The sequence below is a fragment of the Megascapheus bottae genome, chromosome 25, assembly GCF_031878675.1.
Source record: "Megascapheus bottae isolate mThoBot1 chromosome 25, mThoBot2.hap1, whole genome shotgun sequence".
Lineage (NCBI taxonomy): Eukaryota > Metazoa > Chordata > Mammalia > Rodentia > Geomyidae > Megascapheus > Megascapheus bottae.
Genome location: NC_143533.1, coordinates 22,004,296 through 22,019,955, shown reverse-complemented (window position 1 = coordinate 22,019,955; position 15,660 = coordinate 22,004,296). Strand labels below are relative to the sequence as shown.

The following is a 15,660-nucleotide window of genomic DNA, read 5'->3' as shown; positions in this document are numbered from 1 at the left end:
GCACTTCCGAGGCCCTTGGCTTCCTCTGGCTTTCCAGACGTGCACAGCCCCCACCAGCGGGGCCTGACATGGCAGCTTTCCTTCCCCACCTCTTCATTTGCAGGAGCACATCTTTCCAGTCTCTTGTATCTGTGCATCACCTTCCCTGAGCCTTGAGCCCAGGCTTACATCCAGCTATGTCATCCGATCGCCGCAGAGCCCTCCCCATCAGGAGGAGAGACGAGTTTTACCCCTTTATGGCCGAGTGCACTGAGGCCAGGCCAGGCCTAGGGCTGCGGGTGGTCTGACCAGGCCGATGTCCGGCCTTTTCAGTCTGTACTCTGCAGATTCATCGGAGGCGCCTCACTGGCCACTGGAAAGAGTTTGACGATGAGGGGTGGGGGCTCTGTCTGCCTTACTAACCGTAGCATTGGAAGTTGTTTGGAGATTGTCCATATTGCCTCGGTTGGTCTTGAACTTGTGATTCTCCTGCCCCAGCCTCAAGGCATGTACGACCAGGGCTTATCTATATACCTATTCTAGGGAAGTGTAAAATGTTTCTATTGGGGGAAAAAATTCAGTAGTACTTGCAAATCAGTGTCATGGATCAAGCTGCTCTCAACATTCTTAGCATTTTCACAGGTCAGACCTCATTGCGCTGTCCCCACCTATCCTGAGGGGCGATGGACAGGCTTGCTGGGGAGAGGGGTGCAGACGGACTTCCTGCACACACTCAACCAGTAATCCTTGCTTCCTCCCTTGCCCTTGTCCACTCCCCTCTTCTCTCCAGCCCATCATCTTCGTTTCAGACCGAGCAAACAGCAACAAGGAACTGGGTGTGGACCAGGTGTCAGAGGAGGGCAAAGACAAAGCAAGCCCTGATAAGCAAGAGAAATCCCCGCAGGTTGTTGTGCATGTATTGCGAAGGGTGTGATGAGTGCACAATAAGGGGGGGTCCCCCTTCCCTCCCCCTCCCCCTCCCCCGTGCTCTTTGCGGTTGCCACGGGGCATGTCTTCACCATCTAGAGCAAGTTCCTCTAAACTCTGCTGCCTGCTAAATGATTGGAATGTGGGGCTCAGTTCCCGGACAGTGGCTGCAGGACGAGCGAAGGCTGAAGCAGACCTGCCTGAGAGCTAAGACTGAACAGTGCCTGTCTGTTCAGTCTTCGAGCTCTTGACTCAGGGGCCTAAGTATAGAAAATGGGGCCCTCCAGAGCCGAGGTCATGCAAAGCTTAGTGGAAGTGGGGCTGAGGGCAAAAGTGAGGTGCAAGTCTGCGTCCCTCGGTCTGGAGGACGTGCAGCGGGTGGAGTGGGCCTGAGCCTCCGTGACAGAGGCCGGTGGGAGGACGACAGTGGGCAGCTCCTTGATCATTTGGTTGAACGGTCGAGTTCTAAACACTGGAGAAGGCTGGGGATGGCGTCGCGGGGCACGAGCTGTCTGCATGCTGGCCTGGTAAGCGTGGCCAGGCTGATGAAGTAAAGAGCCGCGGAGGCCGAGGTGGTTCTCACTCCAGCTCACCAGATTGGACTAAGAAATCCCTGCCAGCTCCTGCTGCCGCCTGGGCTGTTTGCCTGGAGCGTCCTCCCGGCCCTGGTCGCCCACGCTTCCCGTGAATCCCTCCATTGTGTTTCCGCAGCCTCGGCCTGGCAACCCTGACCAGGAGCGTGAGGAGCAGCAGCAGTTCCGCAACATTTTCAAACAGATAGCAGGCGATGTGAGTATCTCCAAGCCCGGGACTGACTTCCCTTCTTGCTAAACTGCCAGCGACTGGCTATTTCTCTGCTGTCCAGAAGAGGGGGTTTGTGATGGACGTGTGCAGGACAGATGCCCACAAGCGCTTGGGTTTTAGACTGACATGTCCACTGGCTCAGAGCCCTCTGGTTTGAGCTGCCCACACAAGGTGGACAGCTGAGGGTACAGTATTGTGCACCGTCTTCCCCCAGAAAAACCCCAGCTTCTCATGACAGCAGTGCCAACTGGAACTTCACAAATGCGGACAGCTGGGATTGGCTTTGCAGAGCCTCTGCCCCAGCAGCTGCACTGCCCGCGAATGTAACGACTCCCCTCCCTCCCTCCCTCCCTCCCCAGGACATGGAGATCTGTGCAGATGAGCTCAAGAATGTCCTTAACACAGTTGTGAACAAACGTGAGCACTTTAGACCACACGAAGGGGGTGGGCAGGGAGTCGGGCTGTCTGGAAGCAGCTCCTCACTCTTGTCCATCCCCCAGACAAGGACCTGAAGACACAAGGGTTCACGCTGGAGTCTTGCCGCAGCATGATCGCGCTCATGGACGTATCCTTCCCACCTGCTATCATCTGCCCACAGGGGCCAGGAAAACGCTAAGGAATGGCCTGGAAGACAGAGCCCCAGCTACGCCCCAAAATAGACTTAAGGAGGGGCCAGGAGTTTGGCCTACTGGTAGAGTGCTTGCAGCTTCACCAAGACCTGCGTTCGATTCCTTGGTACCACATACAGAAAAAAAGCTGAATGTGGTGCTGTGGCTCCAGTAGCAGAGCTCTAGCCTTGAGAAAACCCAAGGACAAGTGCTCAGGCCCTGAGTTCAAGCCCTACAACTGGCAAAGGAGAGAGAGAGAGAGAGAGAGAGAGAGAGAGAGAGAGAGAGAGAGGGAGAGGGAGAGGGAGAGAGGAGAGACTTAAGGAGACCCTGACTCAGAATATCCTGGTTGCTGGTTTGAAAGAGGTTGTTGGGAAAGACAATGGGGGGAATTGTGCCCCCACAGATGATAAAGCTAGCAGGAGGGGTGATTGTAGAGAGGAAGGCTACACAGCTCCACAGGGTATCGGGTGAGAAGCTCCCCACCCCCAGCCCAGAGCCCTCCTCAGTCCCCCAGTGCAGGGGGAGTTCACTGTGTGCCCTTGGCCCTGACATCCCTCCTCCAGACAGATGGCTCAGGGCGGCTGAACCTGCAGGAGTTCCACCACCTCTGGAAAAAGATCAAGGCCTGGCAGGTGGATGAGAGCGAGGTGGGGGCGTGGAGGGGTTGATGCGGGGACTCCGTGTGTCACCTGTCTCCAAACGCATTCTCAGAAAATCTTCAAACGCTATGACACAGACCATTCGGGCACCATCAACAGCTACGAGATGCGAAATGCGGTCAACGACGCAGGTGAGGGGTGGCCGGCAACTCGAGCCTAACCCGGGGGAAGCGAGGCTGCCAGGACCGTCAATAAGAGAAGGGAAGAGTCCAGAGTGGGAAGAGCAGGGACATGGAACTCCAGCTCCTCTGCTGTGGCCTCCGCAGGGTTCCACCTCAACAGCCAGCTCTACGACATCATCACCATGCGCTACGCAGACAAGCACATGAACATCGACTTTGACAGCTTCATCTGCTGCTTCGTCAGGCTGGAGGGCATGTTCAGTGAGTGGGGAGCGGCGGGAGGAGCGTCCCCAACTCTTGAGCCTTCCCTGTCCTCGCCCAGGGGACATGTGGGAACCTCTGTCCAGGCTGAACAGACCAAAGCTGCTCTCTGTCTGGGAAAGGGTGGCGTGGGGAGGGATTCTGATTATGTTACCTGCAGGTATGTGTGCTGGAGGACCAACCCTTGGCACACATTCCCTTAAGACACATGATAGCAGGGAGGTGGGGGGTGGAGCACGTCTGTAACTGACCTGTGCGTTCTTTATTACACAGGAGCTTTTAATGCATTTGACAAGGATGGGGATGGAATCATCAAACTCAATGTTCTTGAGGTAAACAGCCACATCCCTCCTGTACCCAACACTGCAAGACAGAATGCTCCTCGCTTCTAGACAGTGGCGGAGGGATGGGTAGGAAAGGAACACAACGGGGGAACCAGCAGGGACTGCAGCTCATGGAGCTCATTCATTAGCAGAAAGCTCCAGAAAGGCCTCAGCTCGCCCCGCCCCACCCCGCCCCAGATGTCTTCATGCGAGAGGACATGTACCTGTCTACTAAGAATGTTGGGAATGAGGACACTGTGAACAGGCTGTGCCTCTGAAAACCTTGCTGGCATCTACTCCCTCTCCCTTAGCTGGAAGATTCGCAGGGCTGGGCCGCTGCCCTAGTCTGCGTTCTGATGCCGGGACTTCCTCTTTCAGTGGCTGCAGCTCACCATGTACGCATGAAGCAGGCTGGCCTTGTCCCGGGCCATGCAGGATCACTCAGGATTTCAGTTTTATCCAATAGAGCTAGAGCCATTCACCGGGCCACGACTTAGATGTGTCGCCACTAGGTCTCCAGGTACTTCCTTGGTCTCGGTCCTCCACCTTCCTTCATGCTGTCTTGATGCTCAGCCTGACTCTAGCAGCGCAACTCTGTCCTTCTGCAAGGGTTGGCCTCTGCTAGGTGCAGCCTAGTGCAGAGGTGTGCTGGCACTGAAGCAAACGCTCTCCTGCAGCTTGTGTGGGGCTGTCTGCAGAGCAGAGACTGGAATCCCATCACCTGTGTGCCCTCTCACCCAAGGGGCAATGGCCAAACTTGTACTTGGTTCCGTCTGACTGTTTTAGGACGGGCTAACGAGTCCACGGGGACAGGGCCGGACACTTTGGGTTGTCTGACTCCTAAGTTTAGCTGCATTCAGAGAAAAGAAGTTGATCTAAATAAAGCATGTGTACCGCTGGTGCCCCCTGTGTTTTGTATTCTCACATTTAGACATCAGCCAGAGCAGGACTAAGTGTCTTCAAGTAATAAACTCACCTATACAAAGCCCCAGTCTCAAGTCTACAGCCATCCCCTGAATGAACCCAGAAGCCAAGCAGAGCGGGGCTGCCTGGTTAGCACTTGAGTGGAAGGAAGCCCTGGTTTTATGAGAACACCAACACACAGAAACCTCACCTCTGAGCCCTTGGCTCAGGCTATGGCTACTTAACTATAGTAATGACTGGGGTAAGGGGGAATAGATCTAGCTCTACTGAATAAATTGGTGGTGTAAGAACACAAGAGTGAGTGAGGAAGCTTTTGTGGGTTCCTGGAAGGAGGGGCCACGAAGCAGAGTTTACTGTCCAGGCTGGCTTCGAACTGTGACCCTTAGATCTCAGCCTCCTAGGAAGCTATGATTACAGGCGTGAGCTGGGCACCTGGGTCAGAAATTCAGTCATGCATGGGGCTTAAACTCGGGGCCTGGGCGCTGTCCCTGAGCTCTTCCGCTCAAGGCTACTGCCCTACCCCTGCACCACTTCCTGTTTTCTAGTGGTAAATTGGCAATCCTCAGATCTCAGCCTCCTGAGTAACTAGGATTACAGGCGTGAGCCACCACACCGGGCCAGAAATCGTTTTTGATCCTACTTCTAATGCCACTGACCTGCTCTGTGATATCAAATGGCCAAGTGCAGCCGTGTGTCAGCTTTACCTGAACTGCAGCGTGTAGCACAATGATAAGCAGTAGATCTCTAAACATCTTGTGTTTTCCCACAACGTTTCTCACGTTCTATGCCAGCTTGCAGAGAAAAAGGCTGACTATGAAGATGCAAACAAGGTAATGAAAGTAAACAGTCAATTAGTAAAAGTACTTTATTCTCCTCTTATAATTGCTTTATACCTCGCTTTACAAAGTTATGAAGTTCACAGCTTTTGTACCAAAATGTAAGAAGACTAGGCTATTTGTTTAGAAACATTTTTGCAGTCAGGTGTCATCATCTGACTTCTTCCTTCTAACCCATACTCAATAGTGAGGAAAAAAAAATCAGAAACCAAGGAGTAGCTCTAAAGTCTATTACTTAACAGATCTTCAACACTTTCCTCTTCAACACTGTTCACTCCAACTCAGCTGCGTTACAACCTTGAATTCAGAGCAATTCAAGGGAAACCCTAGGCACAACGTGGCTCTGCAGGGCCACACACTTCAATCTCTTCTCCACTGAATTGTCTTCCATAAAACACACCACGCCATTCATGGTTTAGGTGCACACCTATCCCCTTGCCCACCAGCCAGCCAGCCACACACTGTGTCACACGCTGTCCACTCGATCACCTACCAGGAAAAATGACAAAACCTTTGTTAGGTCAACAGTCACTTCAATAGCAAAGAGCAAAAGAGACCGCCTTCAAGTCACATGTGGGTCAGGAATTAAACACTCAACTGAGAGGGAAAAACATTCTCCCCACAAAAGCAGGAGTGTGGTAGTGAGATCACCTCTCAAATTCAAGGTCAAGGTAAGTTGCTATTTTTGTTTGCACTGTTTAGAACCGAGCACTGTTTAGAGGAGCCTATTTAACTTTTACATAAAACTGAAAGTGACTGGTGTAATCAGTATAAATGATGTAGGGGGTATAATGTATAAATGGTAGAAAGAACAAGCACATGGAAAGATGGATTCTGTGGTTTCCTTGGCTTTGTGCTGTCAAGAATTCTAAAGATGGCCGCCAGCTACTGAAAAGAAATGCGCGGGTTTCTGTTGGGTTACTGGACATAGATCCTTTCCTTCCTTAGCTACTGAGCTGTGCAGTCACTACTGACGTGAGCCACCACTGTGAGCACAGCGAAGGCCGGTTCGTGGTGACACACAGACAACTTACTTTCCCGCCAGCCCCACTCTGCAAACTTTCAAGACACGAAAACCACAACCCAACCCAACAAAAGGAGCCACCACGTGGGTGGTTCCTTTATTTCTCAAGATGGCTGGAGTGGGTCATTCGCCATCACACATGATTAGCTCAGTGCCATAAAGAAATTTCTCGTTTTTGAGAACACGTTACTGCGGCTGCTTCAAAGAAGACCCTTGTGAAATGAGGAAAAATAGAATCTAGGTGGCCATCTGGACCACGCGCACGGCGGAGTTACGATCCCCAGGCCTCCCCGCCTGCTGGAAATGCTTCACAGCTCCACAGGCGCCTGGCTGACAGAGCACTGCAAGATTCCTTACACCCCTCCCTGCCAGCCAGGGAAGAGGACAGCTGCAGAGGTAATTCCCGGTGGACTTCTGGGAAGCCACTATCCTCAGGGCCTCTGGGAAGAGCGGCTTAATCTCCCACGGACACAGCGTGAATCCACCTCATCAACACGATCGCAACATCAGACAAATCTAAGCCATGTGACTCCCAAGTCTTCCCGACGACAGAAGTGCACGGCTCGTGGGGCCATCCACTGTCTCTTAAGAGTAGCTCTAGGCTAGCGCTTAATGTTTTCTGGGCCAGTAAAAAACCACTGGAGCTTTTCCTGGGAAAAAGCACACATTCTTAGTCTCCCATTACAAGTGCCAAGGGCTCGCAGATGCTTGCTCTTGTGGCCTGGTGACCCAGTGGCTCCTGGTGAAGGCCCCTCCCCGCTGGAGCCCCAAGCTCCGCACGCAGTCCCCAAGGGCAGGCCCACTCGCGCAAGCCATGGAAGTGGTAAGTGGCACAGGGCTCCCCCATTCGTCTTCTCTCGACAATCAGAGTTTTAGAATCCAGTGTACCTTTACTGATCAAAAGCGTCCAGAGAAAACCCCTCAAATCCCATAATGAAAGTAGCCCCTCTAAGGCTTTGTTGGCCTGGGTAGGGAAGCAGGGGAGACTTCCTCTAGCTGGCTGTGCTTGTAGGCCATCGCCCTGCTCCCCAGCCAGCAGGTAAGTGAAGACAAGGATAGTGGCTTCCAAAGGTCTCTGGGAAGCCTGCTTCAGTATCTGAAGACCGTATCCAGATGCTTCGGTCTAACTCCCTGACCTGGGGTGCTCTGGGCGGGTGGAAAGCACCCTGTGCGCCCAGAGGACGAATGGCTGCCATAGCTCTAGGCACAGTTACAGGGTAGGAGAGGTGTGGGCTGGCAATACAGTAAACCAAAATGTTTCAAGGAGACACAGGGGACGCCCCCAGACCAAACAGCCATAGGCACCTGTGGCAGGGACCCACAGCACAACGGAAAGGGAGACATTAGTCCAGCTGCTGCCTCACACCACGTGCTCTGCCACACCCGCACACAGCTCTCCAGGAGATGCTCCTGCAGGGACTCGTCAAGACGGGACTTGCTCCCCGAACCCTCAAGCTCCAGCTGTTTATCAGTCATCCACCCTGCGCCCGCTGCACTGAAAGCCAGCTCTGTCCACTCACAAAGGCAGGGAATATGTAAAACACATTACAAGTAAGTGTGAAGAAAGGGAAGGTATACATCCAGTTTTTACAACCGGATCTTGAAAATGTAGCATCGGAACAAAGCTGTGCTAAAAAGCTTGACCCTCGCTGGTCGAAAGCATCGTGAGAAACATAAACTAGAAATCACAAGCTAAAACTGACAGAAGGGTGATCAGGGTCAAACCACGGAACCAGTTAAGAGCGGGAGTTTTAATAAACATGGAAAGAATGCTAGTTGCATGAATCACTCATGTCCCAGAGGAGTATGGTTAGCCTTAAAATCTGTTTCAATGTCATCACACCCTCCTGCTCCAACTTGAAATGTAACCTCTGACCCCACAGAGCTGCCCAGGCTTTTGCTAGTTGGTAAGCCTGGCTTTCTCCTTCCTCACTTCCCTGGGGAAGGAGGGAGAGAGGTCTGTGTGGAGAGACCACAATGAAATGGTGTTGGTAGTGACATCCCAACATGGGAGGCAAAAATCTTCACGAATCAATTTTGCTGTCGTCGTCAGCATGTCGTTCGATGTGTCCAGCGGCATCCTATGAGAAGGACAGAGGGGCCATGAGATACAAATTGGCTGGAGCAATGGGACTGGAGCAAATCACAGCCAAGGATAGCTAACTCAGACAATGTATGCCTTTAGTGGTAAGCTCCTATCTTACCAGAGGGCAGTAGGATAAATGGGTAGGTTTAGTTACTGGATTCAGAAATATCTAAAAACACTCTCTACGCGCTTCCTCAAAATCTACCACATTCTTCCTTAAAACCCTGGTTGGCTTATCCCAAGTCTCAGAATAATAAGGAAGAAAAAATTCCTGGAACACTCTTACTACAGCCCAACCCTCTGCCCCCGCCTGGGCTGGAAGTGGAGATACCTGCTTGGATCCTTTCCGCGCAGTGAAAAACGCATCGCAGTTCTTCCAGCGGCATTTCAGAGTCTGGAAGTTCGGATTAGTGTGGTCAGACAGCAAGTGCTGTTTTAAGTGATCTACCACGCCGAAGATCAGAGAGCAGCCATGCCACTGCGAGAGAGAGAATGGGGGGCCAGCTCAGAATGACAGCAGGCCAGAACCAACAACAGCAAACAGCACAGAAAACGCGCAACGTTTTTCTCCCTTGCTTTTGTCCCTCAGGTACCTTGGAAGCAAAAAGACCCCCATTCTTCAAGTTATTCTTAGCTACAAAGTGTAACAACACTAGAGGCTAATACATTAATGACCAACATAATAACAAGGACCTTGAAAATAAAGAGCAGATGCAGGAAATGTGGCTTTGTGGTAGAGTGCCTGCTTAGCATGCATGAAGTCCAGGGTTCAATTCCTCGGTACCACATCCACAGAAAAGCCAGAAGTGGTGCTGTGGCTCAACTGGTAGAGCGCTAGCTTTCAGCAAAAGAAGCTCAGGAACAGTGCCCAGGCCCTGAATTCATAAAGACTGCCATAAAGAAAGAAAGTAAAGGGCTGTGAGTTTAGACTAGTGGTAGAGTGCTTGCCTAGCATGCATGAAGAACACGGGTTCGATTCCTTGGTACCACATACATAAAAAAAAAGCTGGAAGTGGTGCTGAGACTCAAGAGGTACAGCTCTAGCTTTGACAAAGTCAAAGAACAGTGCTCAGGCTCTGAGCTCAAGCCCAGGACAGGAAGGAAGGAAGGAAGGAAGGGAGGGAGGGAGGGAGGGAGGGAGAAAATAGACAATACGTTCTCCATTTCCCTAGATAAAATTTCTATTTGTGTATCTTGGCTACACAAATTTTGCTTGCCTTTACTCACAAGACTAAAAAAGCAAAGACAGTAATATATAAACAAGCTGGAAACAATTAGGTTTTGGATAAGCTTAAAACCCAGTTTAAAATAAAAGTGATAAATTTATTCCATGAGTAATGAGAAGATTAGGGTTTGAGGGAAAAGACATTCAATACCAGAAACTTCTCTTTGCATGAACAATATCAGAATGGATTTTAAAGAAGATTTACAAGAAATAGTATTAAAGGTTTAAGAACTAATCAACAGTCCCCATCCCAAAAAGTAGGGGTGGGGGAAACCACACACAACTTAGATTGGTGCGTTACAATAAAAATCCATTAAAACTAGTGGCACAGGGGCTTGAACTCAGGGTTTCAGGCTAGCTTAACACCAAGCTTCCAGCTGTGTTTTTTATGATTACTTTGGAAACAAGTATCATGGATTTGCTGCCTGAGCTAGCTTTAAACTTTGACCCTCAGATCTCAGCCTCCTGAGGAGTCAGGATTATAGGAAGCCACACAGGAAGACTATCAATTTTTGTCTCTTCTTTAGAAACCAATAGGGACATAAACCATTAGCTACTTGTAGTCCTTGAGGAATGTGTATATTATAGGGGATGGGCCATAAAATTAAAAATTTTACTTATTTCATATATTATGCTTGAAATTTTCTAAGCATATACATATATATAGCAAAACAAAAGTTAAAACCACATAGGAGACAATGTAAGATAACAATATATAGTATACTTCCTATCTTTCTTTTTTCTTTTCCTGGTGGATCATGGGGCTTGAACTCTGGGCTTGGATGCCGTCCCTCAGTGTTTCAGCTTACAGCTACCGCTCTACCCTGAGCCAAGCCCCACTTCCCATTTTCTAGAGGTTAACTGGAGATAAAGAGTCTCAGGTCCTTTTGTGCCTGAGTTGGCTTTGAACCTTGATCCTCAGATCTCAGCCTCCTGAGTTGCTAGGATTCCAGGCACGAGCCACCTCACCCAGCTTCATATCTGATTTTTAAATAGACCTTTCAATAAAGAAGTATAACCTTGACGGCGGTGGTGGCTCAAGTGGTAGAGCGATGGACTTGAGGAAAAATGTAAGGACAGTGCCCAGGCCCTAAGTTCAAGCCTCAGGAATGGCAAAAAAGAAAAATTAAAAAAAAAAAAAAAAGGTCAATTTGCCAACCTGCAATATATAAGACTATCTCAAAAAGATTATACATATAAAAAAAAATCACAAAAGCATTTATTTGTGATTCTAAGTAAATGCCTACTGTGAAAGCCTCAGCAGACACTTGCTGCTAATGCCAGATTATGAACACAGGGTGAAGAACAGCGTCACACTTACCCAGCAGCGGTAATTCTGCATCAGATTGAGCCTCACAGCCTGAATGCTGCCATCGTAACAGCCAGTGTAGATCTGCGCAAAGAGGTTAACAGCATTAGGCCAACATACGGAGACAGCTACAGAACACTCTCAAAAGAAATGAAGTCTAGCCAAGAGTTTGGCCTAGTGGTAGAGTGCTTGCCTAGTATGCACGAAGACCCGGGTTCGATTCCTCAGTACCACATACGTAGCAAAAAGCCGGAAGCAGTGCTGAGGCTCAAGTGGTAGAGCTCTAGCCTTGAGAAAGTCCAAGGACAGTGCTCAGGCCCTGAGCCCAAGCCCAGGACTGGCAAAAAAAAAAAAAAAAAAAAAAAAAAAAAAAAAAAAAAAAAGAAGTCTAAAGCAAAACTCACCTCCCAAGTACTAGACTGAGAGTGTAAATTCTAGTTCCTTGAACATGTGCTCCTTAGAGAGCCTTGGAGGCTTCTTGGGGAATGGCATTTATTTCCTAACTGCTGCTGTCTATCAGGAATCTGAATTTCATTCTAAGGCAGGGTTCTGCTATTAAAAACTTGAGAAGATCCACTGTGGCGCAACGTCGTAAATTTTAAAATAAAATAAGTCGAAGCACAACAGAGCAGTGAGTTAGCATCTACTTGTAGGCCTGCTCGAACTATGCCACAATGGCCAAGTCCTGTTTCCTGACTCTATTCCACTGTTCTGTTCTCTTTGGATCATGTCTCTACAAAAAGTACCGCTTGGGGTTGTTTTTGTTTTGTTTTGTTTTTTGAAGCATCTTAAATATATCTTCTAACTACAGATGGCACTAGGTTTTCGCTGTACTTCTAGTAGCCATTGGTAGAAATGGAATATTCAGCTCTGCTGCTGGGTTGTTCGGTTAGGACAGGGCACGGAGGCACTGAGAGGTTGCGGGTGGCACCGCAGGCAAGCACATTGAAAAGCGCCCGCCTGGCACAGGGCTGTTACTCACCATGCTTTTATGGATGGTCATACACATTATCATGTCTTTGTGTCCTCCATAGACCTGCAGTCGATCGTGGGACTGCAGAAGGAATAGAAGGAGAAAGAATCAGGGGATGATTTCCCTTGTGTTTAAAAACTCTGGTCCTTCAGGGACTCGCGGGGTTTAAACGATTCCTGAGGCATTAAGACAAAGCACCCACGTAGCATTCATGGAAAGAGGGAATGGAGTCCTCTTAGTCAATCCCCACAGGCGGGAGGTAGAACTGGACAGCTTAAGACTCAGCTCACAGTTCTCTCTAGAAACCAAGTTTGGGCCTCCAGGAAGCAAACCTGAGAACGGTGGTTCTGAGCGTGGCCCACACGAGCCAGCCGCTTCATCCTTAGCCAGTATGTTTGTGAAAACACACCCCAACTCTTGCTGTGGCAGAAATCCACACCAAACCCAGGCAGGCTGTTCTCTCCCAAATTCTTTCAGCGAAGCGCCGGGGGCAAGGCCCACCTGCAGTTCGTAGACTCGAACAAACTTGTCCAGGCAGGCCGTCACCATCACTTTCCCCAGGATGTTGACCACGGTCACGGCGTGGTTGTGGCCTTTGTAGATGCGCACGAGCTCCCCGGTCTGCACAGAGAGCAAGAGTCACTAGCCGACGCAAACAGTCGCCCTGGGGATGCTTGAATCCTAGGAAGCCACAGGCGAACATCGCAGCTGTTCTAACAGCGTTTGATGTTACAGGAAGTTCGTGAAATGGGACTATCGTTACAGAATCTACTCTCACCTCTGCGAGCACAATCCAAGCATTCCTCATCTAAAACCCTGAACCCCAAACACTGCAAAGTCAAAAACTTCTTGAGTACAAATGCAAAAAAGCCTACAGACCCCGGGCTCCTGTGACAGATCAGCCAAAATGCAGGAACACTAAAGATTGTTTAAAATTACTGGGCCAGGAGTTTGGCCTAGTGGTTAAAGTGCTTGCCTAGCATGCACGAAGACCCGGGTTCGATTCCTCGGAACCACATACATAGAAAAAAGCCAGAAGTGGTGCTGAGGCTCAAGTGGCAGAGCTCTAGCCTTGAGAAAGTCCAAGGACAGTGCTCAGGCCTTGAGCTCAAGCCCAGGACTGGCAAAAAAAAAAAAAAAAAAAAAAAAAAAAAAAAAAAAAATTAAAATTACTGCAGGCTGTGAGATGTGAATAAATGTTGTGCTGAGACTTGGGTCTCTGTAGACATCTCCTGTGTCTTGGTCAATGCTGTAAGAATTGTCCCTGTCAGGTAAGGGCTGCTCAGCCTGTGCCCGCCATTGCCACACTCACACGGATCACGGGACTGCATGCACCCGCGTGCAGACCTCGAACCAAGCTTCAGAAACTGACCGCAGTACTGCCTCGTGGCTGTTTTCATTTGTTCTATTTTAAACTCCGTATGACAGAGCTGCCAAGAGCCTCGGCTGCTTGACTTACGTTGAAAAGAGGCATTCAAATAAAACCTTATGAGTCTGTCCTGGATTAAAAATTTTGATGAGGGCAGAATTTCTAGATTGCTCCATGCTATCCAAGAGCAGAGCAATTATTATGCTTCTTTTCCGAAGACAGAGGTCTGGGAGCTGTCCTTGAGTTGGCTCGAGGCCAGTGCTCTACCACTTGAACCACTACTCCACTTATGGCCCTTTTTTTTGTTTTTGGTATTTAATTGGTGATAACAAGTCTCATGGACTTATTGGCAAGGCTGGTTTCAAACAGCTACCCTTGGATCTCAGAATTCTCAGCAGCTAGGATTCTAGGCAGGAGGCACTGGCACAGGCTTTCATGGGCCTTTTCTGGAAGATTTCCTGCATCCCCCCCACACGGCTTACATGGATGTTGTGGGCGTGGACTGACTGGTCACTGGAGCCACTGAAAACAAGGTCATTCACCACCTGCATGAGAAAGACTCAGTGAATTAGGCGCTGTGCAAGCATCTCAGTTTCCTCCGACATGCAGCACGCACCGGCAAACTGTAATCACCATCTGACTTCAAATGAACCCAAAGGGGGAAAATGACATATTTGGCAGACTAATGATCTCAACTGCAATTTTCCACCCTGTCAGCAGGCACTCTGATGAACTGGCCATACCCCGGGACGTCTGTTACCTCTCTCTCTAGAAAAAGCGAGCAGCAGCCAGGAAGGGCCTCAGAGCATCCCTCTGCCCCACAAAACACCACACTTCACTGTTTCTCAGTGATTATATTTAAAAAGCACTTTCCCACTCTGTGAAGCAGGCATAAGCGAAAGGACTGCAGGCTCTTTTCAAGGTAGCCGAGCATGCCGCACGCCACCGAGAGCCCTCGAGTCCGTCTCCGCAGGATACTCGCCTTCATGCACAGGATGGTTTTGCTGTGGCCCTCCAGAGTTCGCAGCAGCAGCCCGTTGCGCGCGTCGCGTACGCTAATGGTGCAGTCGTAAGAGCCCACGACCAGCAGCTTTCGGGCCCCTTCCTGAGCTGTGGCCAGACAGCTGACTGCCCGGGGGCCGTGGCACTCGAAGATCTCCAGTCTCTTGTTGTTCTGCGAAAGCAACCCCCGTATGGAAAGTCAAACCAACTCCTGTCAGAATACTTCAAAATCACCCCGAGCGATACCATCCCGCAAGGCCCCCGCCTGTGCTCAAAGGCTCAGGGCTCTCGGGAATCCCCACCTCTCAGCCTACCAGGCCCCTCATGGGCACTTCACTGTGCCCAGTATCTTCTTCATACCCCACCCAGCGCGGGCAAACTCGTACCTGATAAAGAGCTTTACCTGCAACCCTCATCACTCTGAACCTAACAGAAATGGATTCTTCCTGATGCTCTTTTCACTTTCCTCAATGTGAATATAGGATCAACCTTTCTCCATATTCTACTACCTTTTCCATGCAACAGACCCAAGAACTCTCTCTCTGATTGATGCCATCTAAAATATATGCCATCTTGGGGCCAGGAGTTTGGCCTAAGGGTAGAGTGCTTGCCTAGCATGCACGAAGACCCGGGTTCAACTTCTTGGTACCACATTACATAGAAGAAAGCCAGAAGTGGTGCTGAGGTTCAAGTGGTAGAGCTCTAGCCTTGAGAAAGTCCAAGGACCGTGCTCAGGCCCTGAGCTAAAGCGCAGGACTGGCAAACAAACAAACAAAAAACGTACTAAAATATATGCCATCTTGTCATGCTGTCTCCAAAGCTCTCTATTGAGAACTACCTTATTAAACTTTTTTAGTTTTTTTTTGGGGGGGGGGGGAGGGGGGGGGCTTGAACTCAGGAGCCTGAGTGCTGACCCTGAGCTCTTTTGCTCAAAGTTAGTGCTCTACCACTTTGAGTCTCAGCACCATTTCTGGTTTTCTGGTGGTTAACTGGAGATAAGAGTCTCATGGATTTTCCTGCCTAGGCTGGCTTTGAACTATGATCCATAGATCTCAGCTTCCCGAGTAGTTGGAATTATAGGCATGAGCCACCAGTATCCGGCTCGAAATAATTTTATTAAGTCTCAAATTCTCCATAGACTTGTTTCTTTGATGCTCTTCTGGGCTCTCATTCTGTGTGATCTCTCATAACAACATTATGGCTGCATTATCATAATTATCCTTCTA

General features: G+C 49.7%; 2 protein-coding genes across 4 annotated transcripts in view; one reads left to right on the top strand and one right to left on the bottom strand.

Moving 5' to 3' along the window:
• Positions 1 to 4,587, top strand: part of Capn3 (calpain 3) — a 35,297-nt gene extending 30,710 nt beyond the window's left edge. For 2 of the 3 annotated variants that reach the window (XM_090318548.1, XM_090318546.1), the window contains 9 exons: positions 770 to 883; positions 1,618 to 1,695; positions 2,070 to 2,127; positions 2,211 to 2,275; positions 2,885 to 2,953; positions 3,033 to 3,111; positions 3,247 to 3,363; positions 3,637 to 3,695; positions 4,065 to 4,587. In XM_090318548.1, the coding sequence (XP_090174674.1) occupies positions 770 to 883; positions 1,618 to 1,695; positions 2,070 to 2,127; positions 2,211 to 2,275; positions 2,885 to 2,953; positions 3,033 to 3,111; positions 3,247 to 3,363; positions 3,637 to 3,695; positions 4,065 to 4,091 (666 nt within the window). In that variant the 3' untranslated portion in view covers positions 4,092 to 4,587. The remainder of the gene's footprint in view (positions 1 to 769; positions 884 to 1,617; positions 1,696 to 2,069; positions 2,128 to 2,210; positions 2,276 to 2,884; positions 2,954 to 3,032; positions 3,112 to 3,246; positions 3,364 to 3,636; positions 3,696 to 4,064) is intronic. The other variant, XM_090318547.1, reaches the window with a different exon arrangement.
• Positions 4,588 to 8,201: 3,614 nt separating this feature from the next.
• Znf106 (zinc finger protein 106) overlaps positions 8,202 to 15,660 on the bottom strand; it is a 45,318-nt gene continuing 37,859 nt past the window's right edge. Inside the window, exons 16-22 of the mRNA XM_090318559.1 lie at positions 14,415 to 14,606; positions 13,915 to 13,977; positions 12,565 to 12,684; positions 12,073 to 12,144; positions 11,103 to 11,174; positions 8,888 to 9,034; positions 8,202 to 8,551 (exon numbers count right to left, since the gene is read on the bottom strand). Of these exons, the coding sequence (XP_090174685.1) occupies positions 8,495 to 8,551; positions 8,888 to 9,034; positions 11,103 to 11,174; positions 12,073 to 12,144; positions 12,565 to 12,684; positions 13,915 to 13,977; positions 14,415 to 14,606 (723 nt within the window). The 3' untranslated portion in view covers positions 8,202 to 8,494. The remainder of the gene's footprint in view (positions 8,552 to 8,887; positions 9,035 to 11,102; positions 11,175 to 12,072; positions 12,145 to 12,564; positions 12,685 to 13,914; positions 13,978 to 14,414; positions 14,607 to 15,660) is intronic.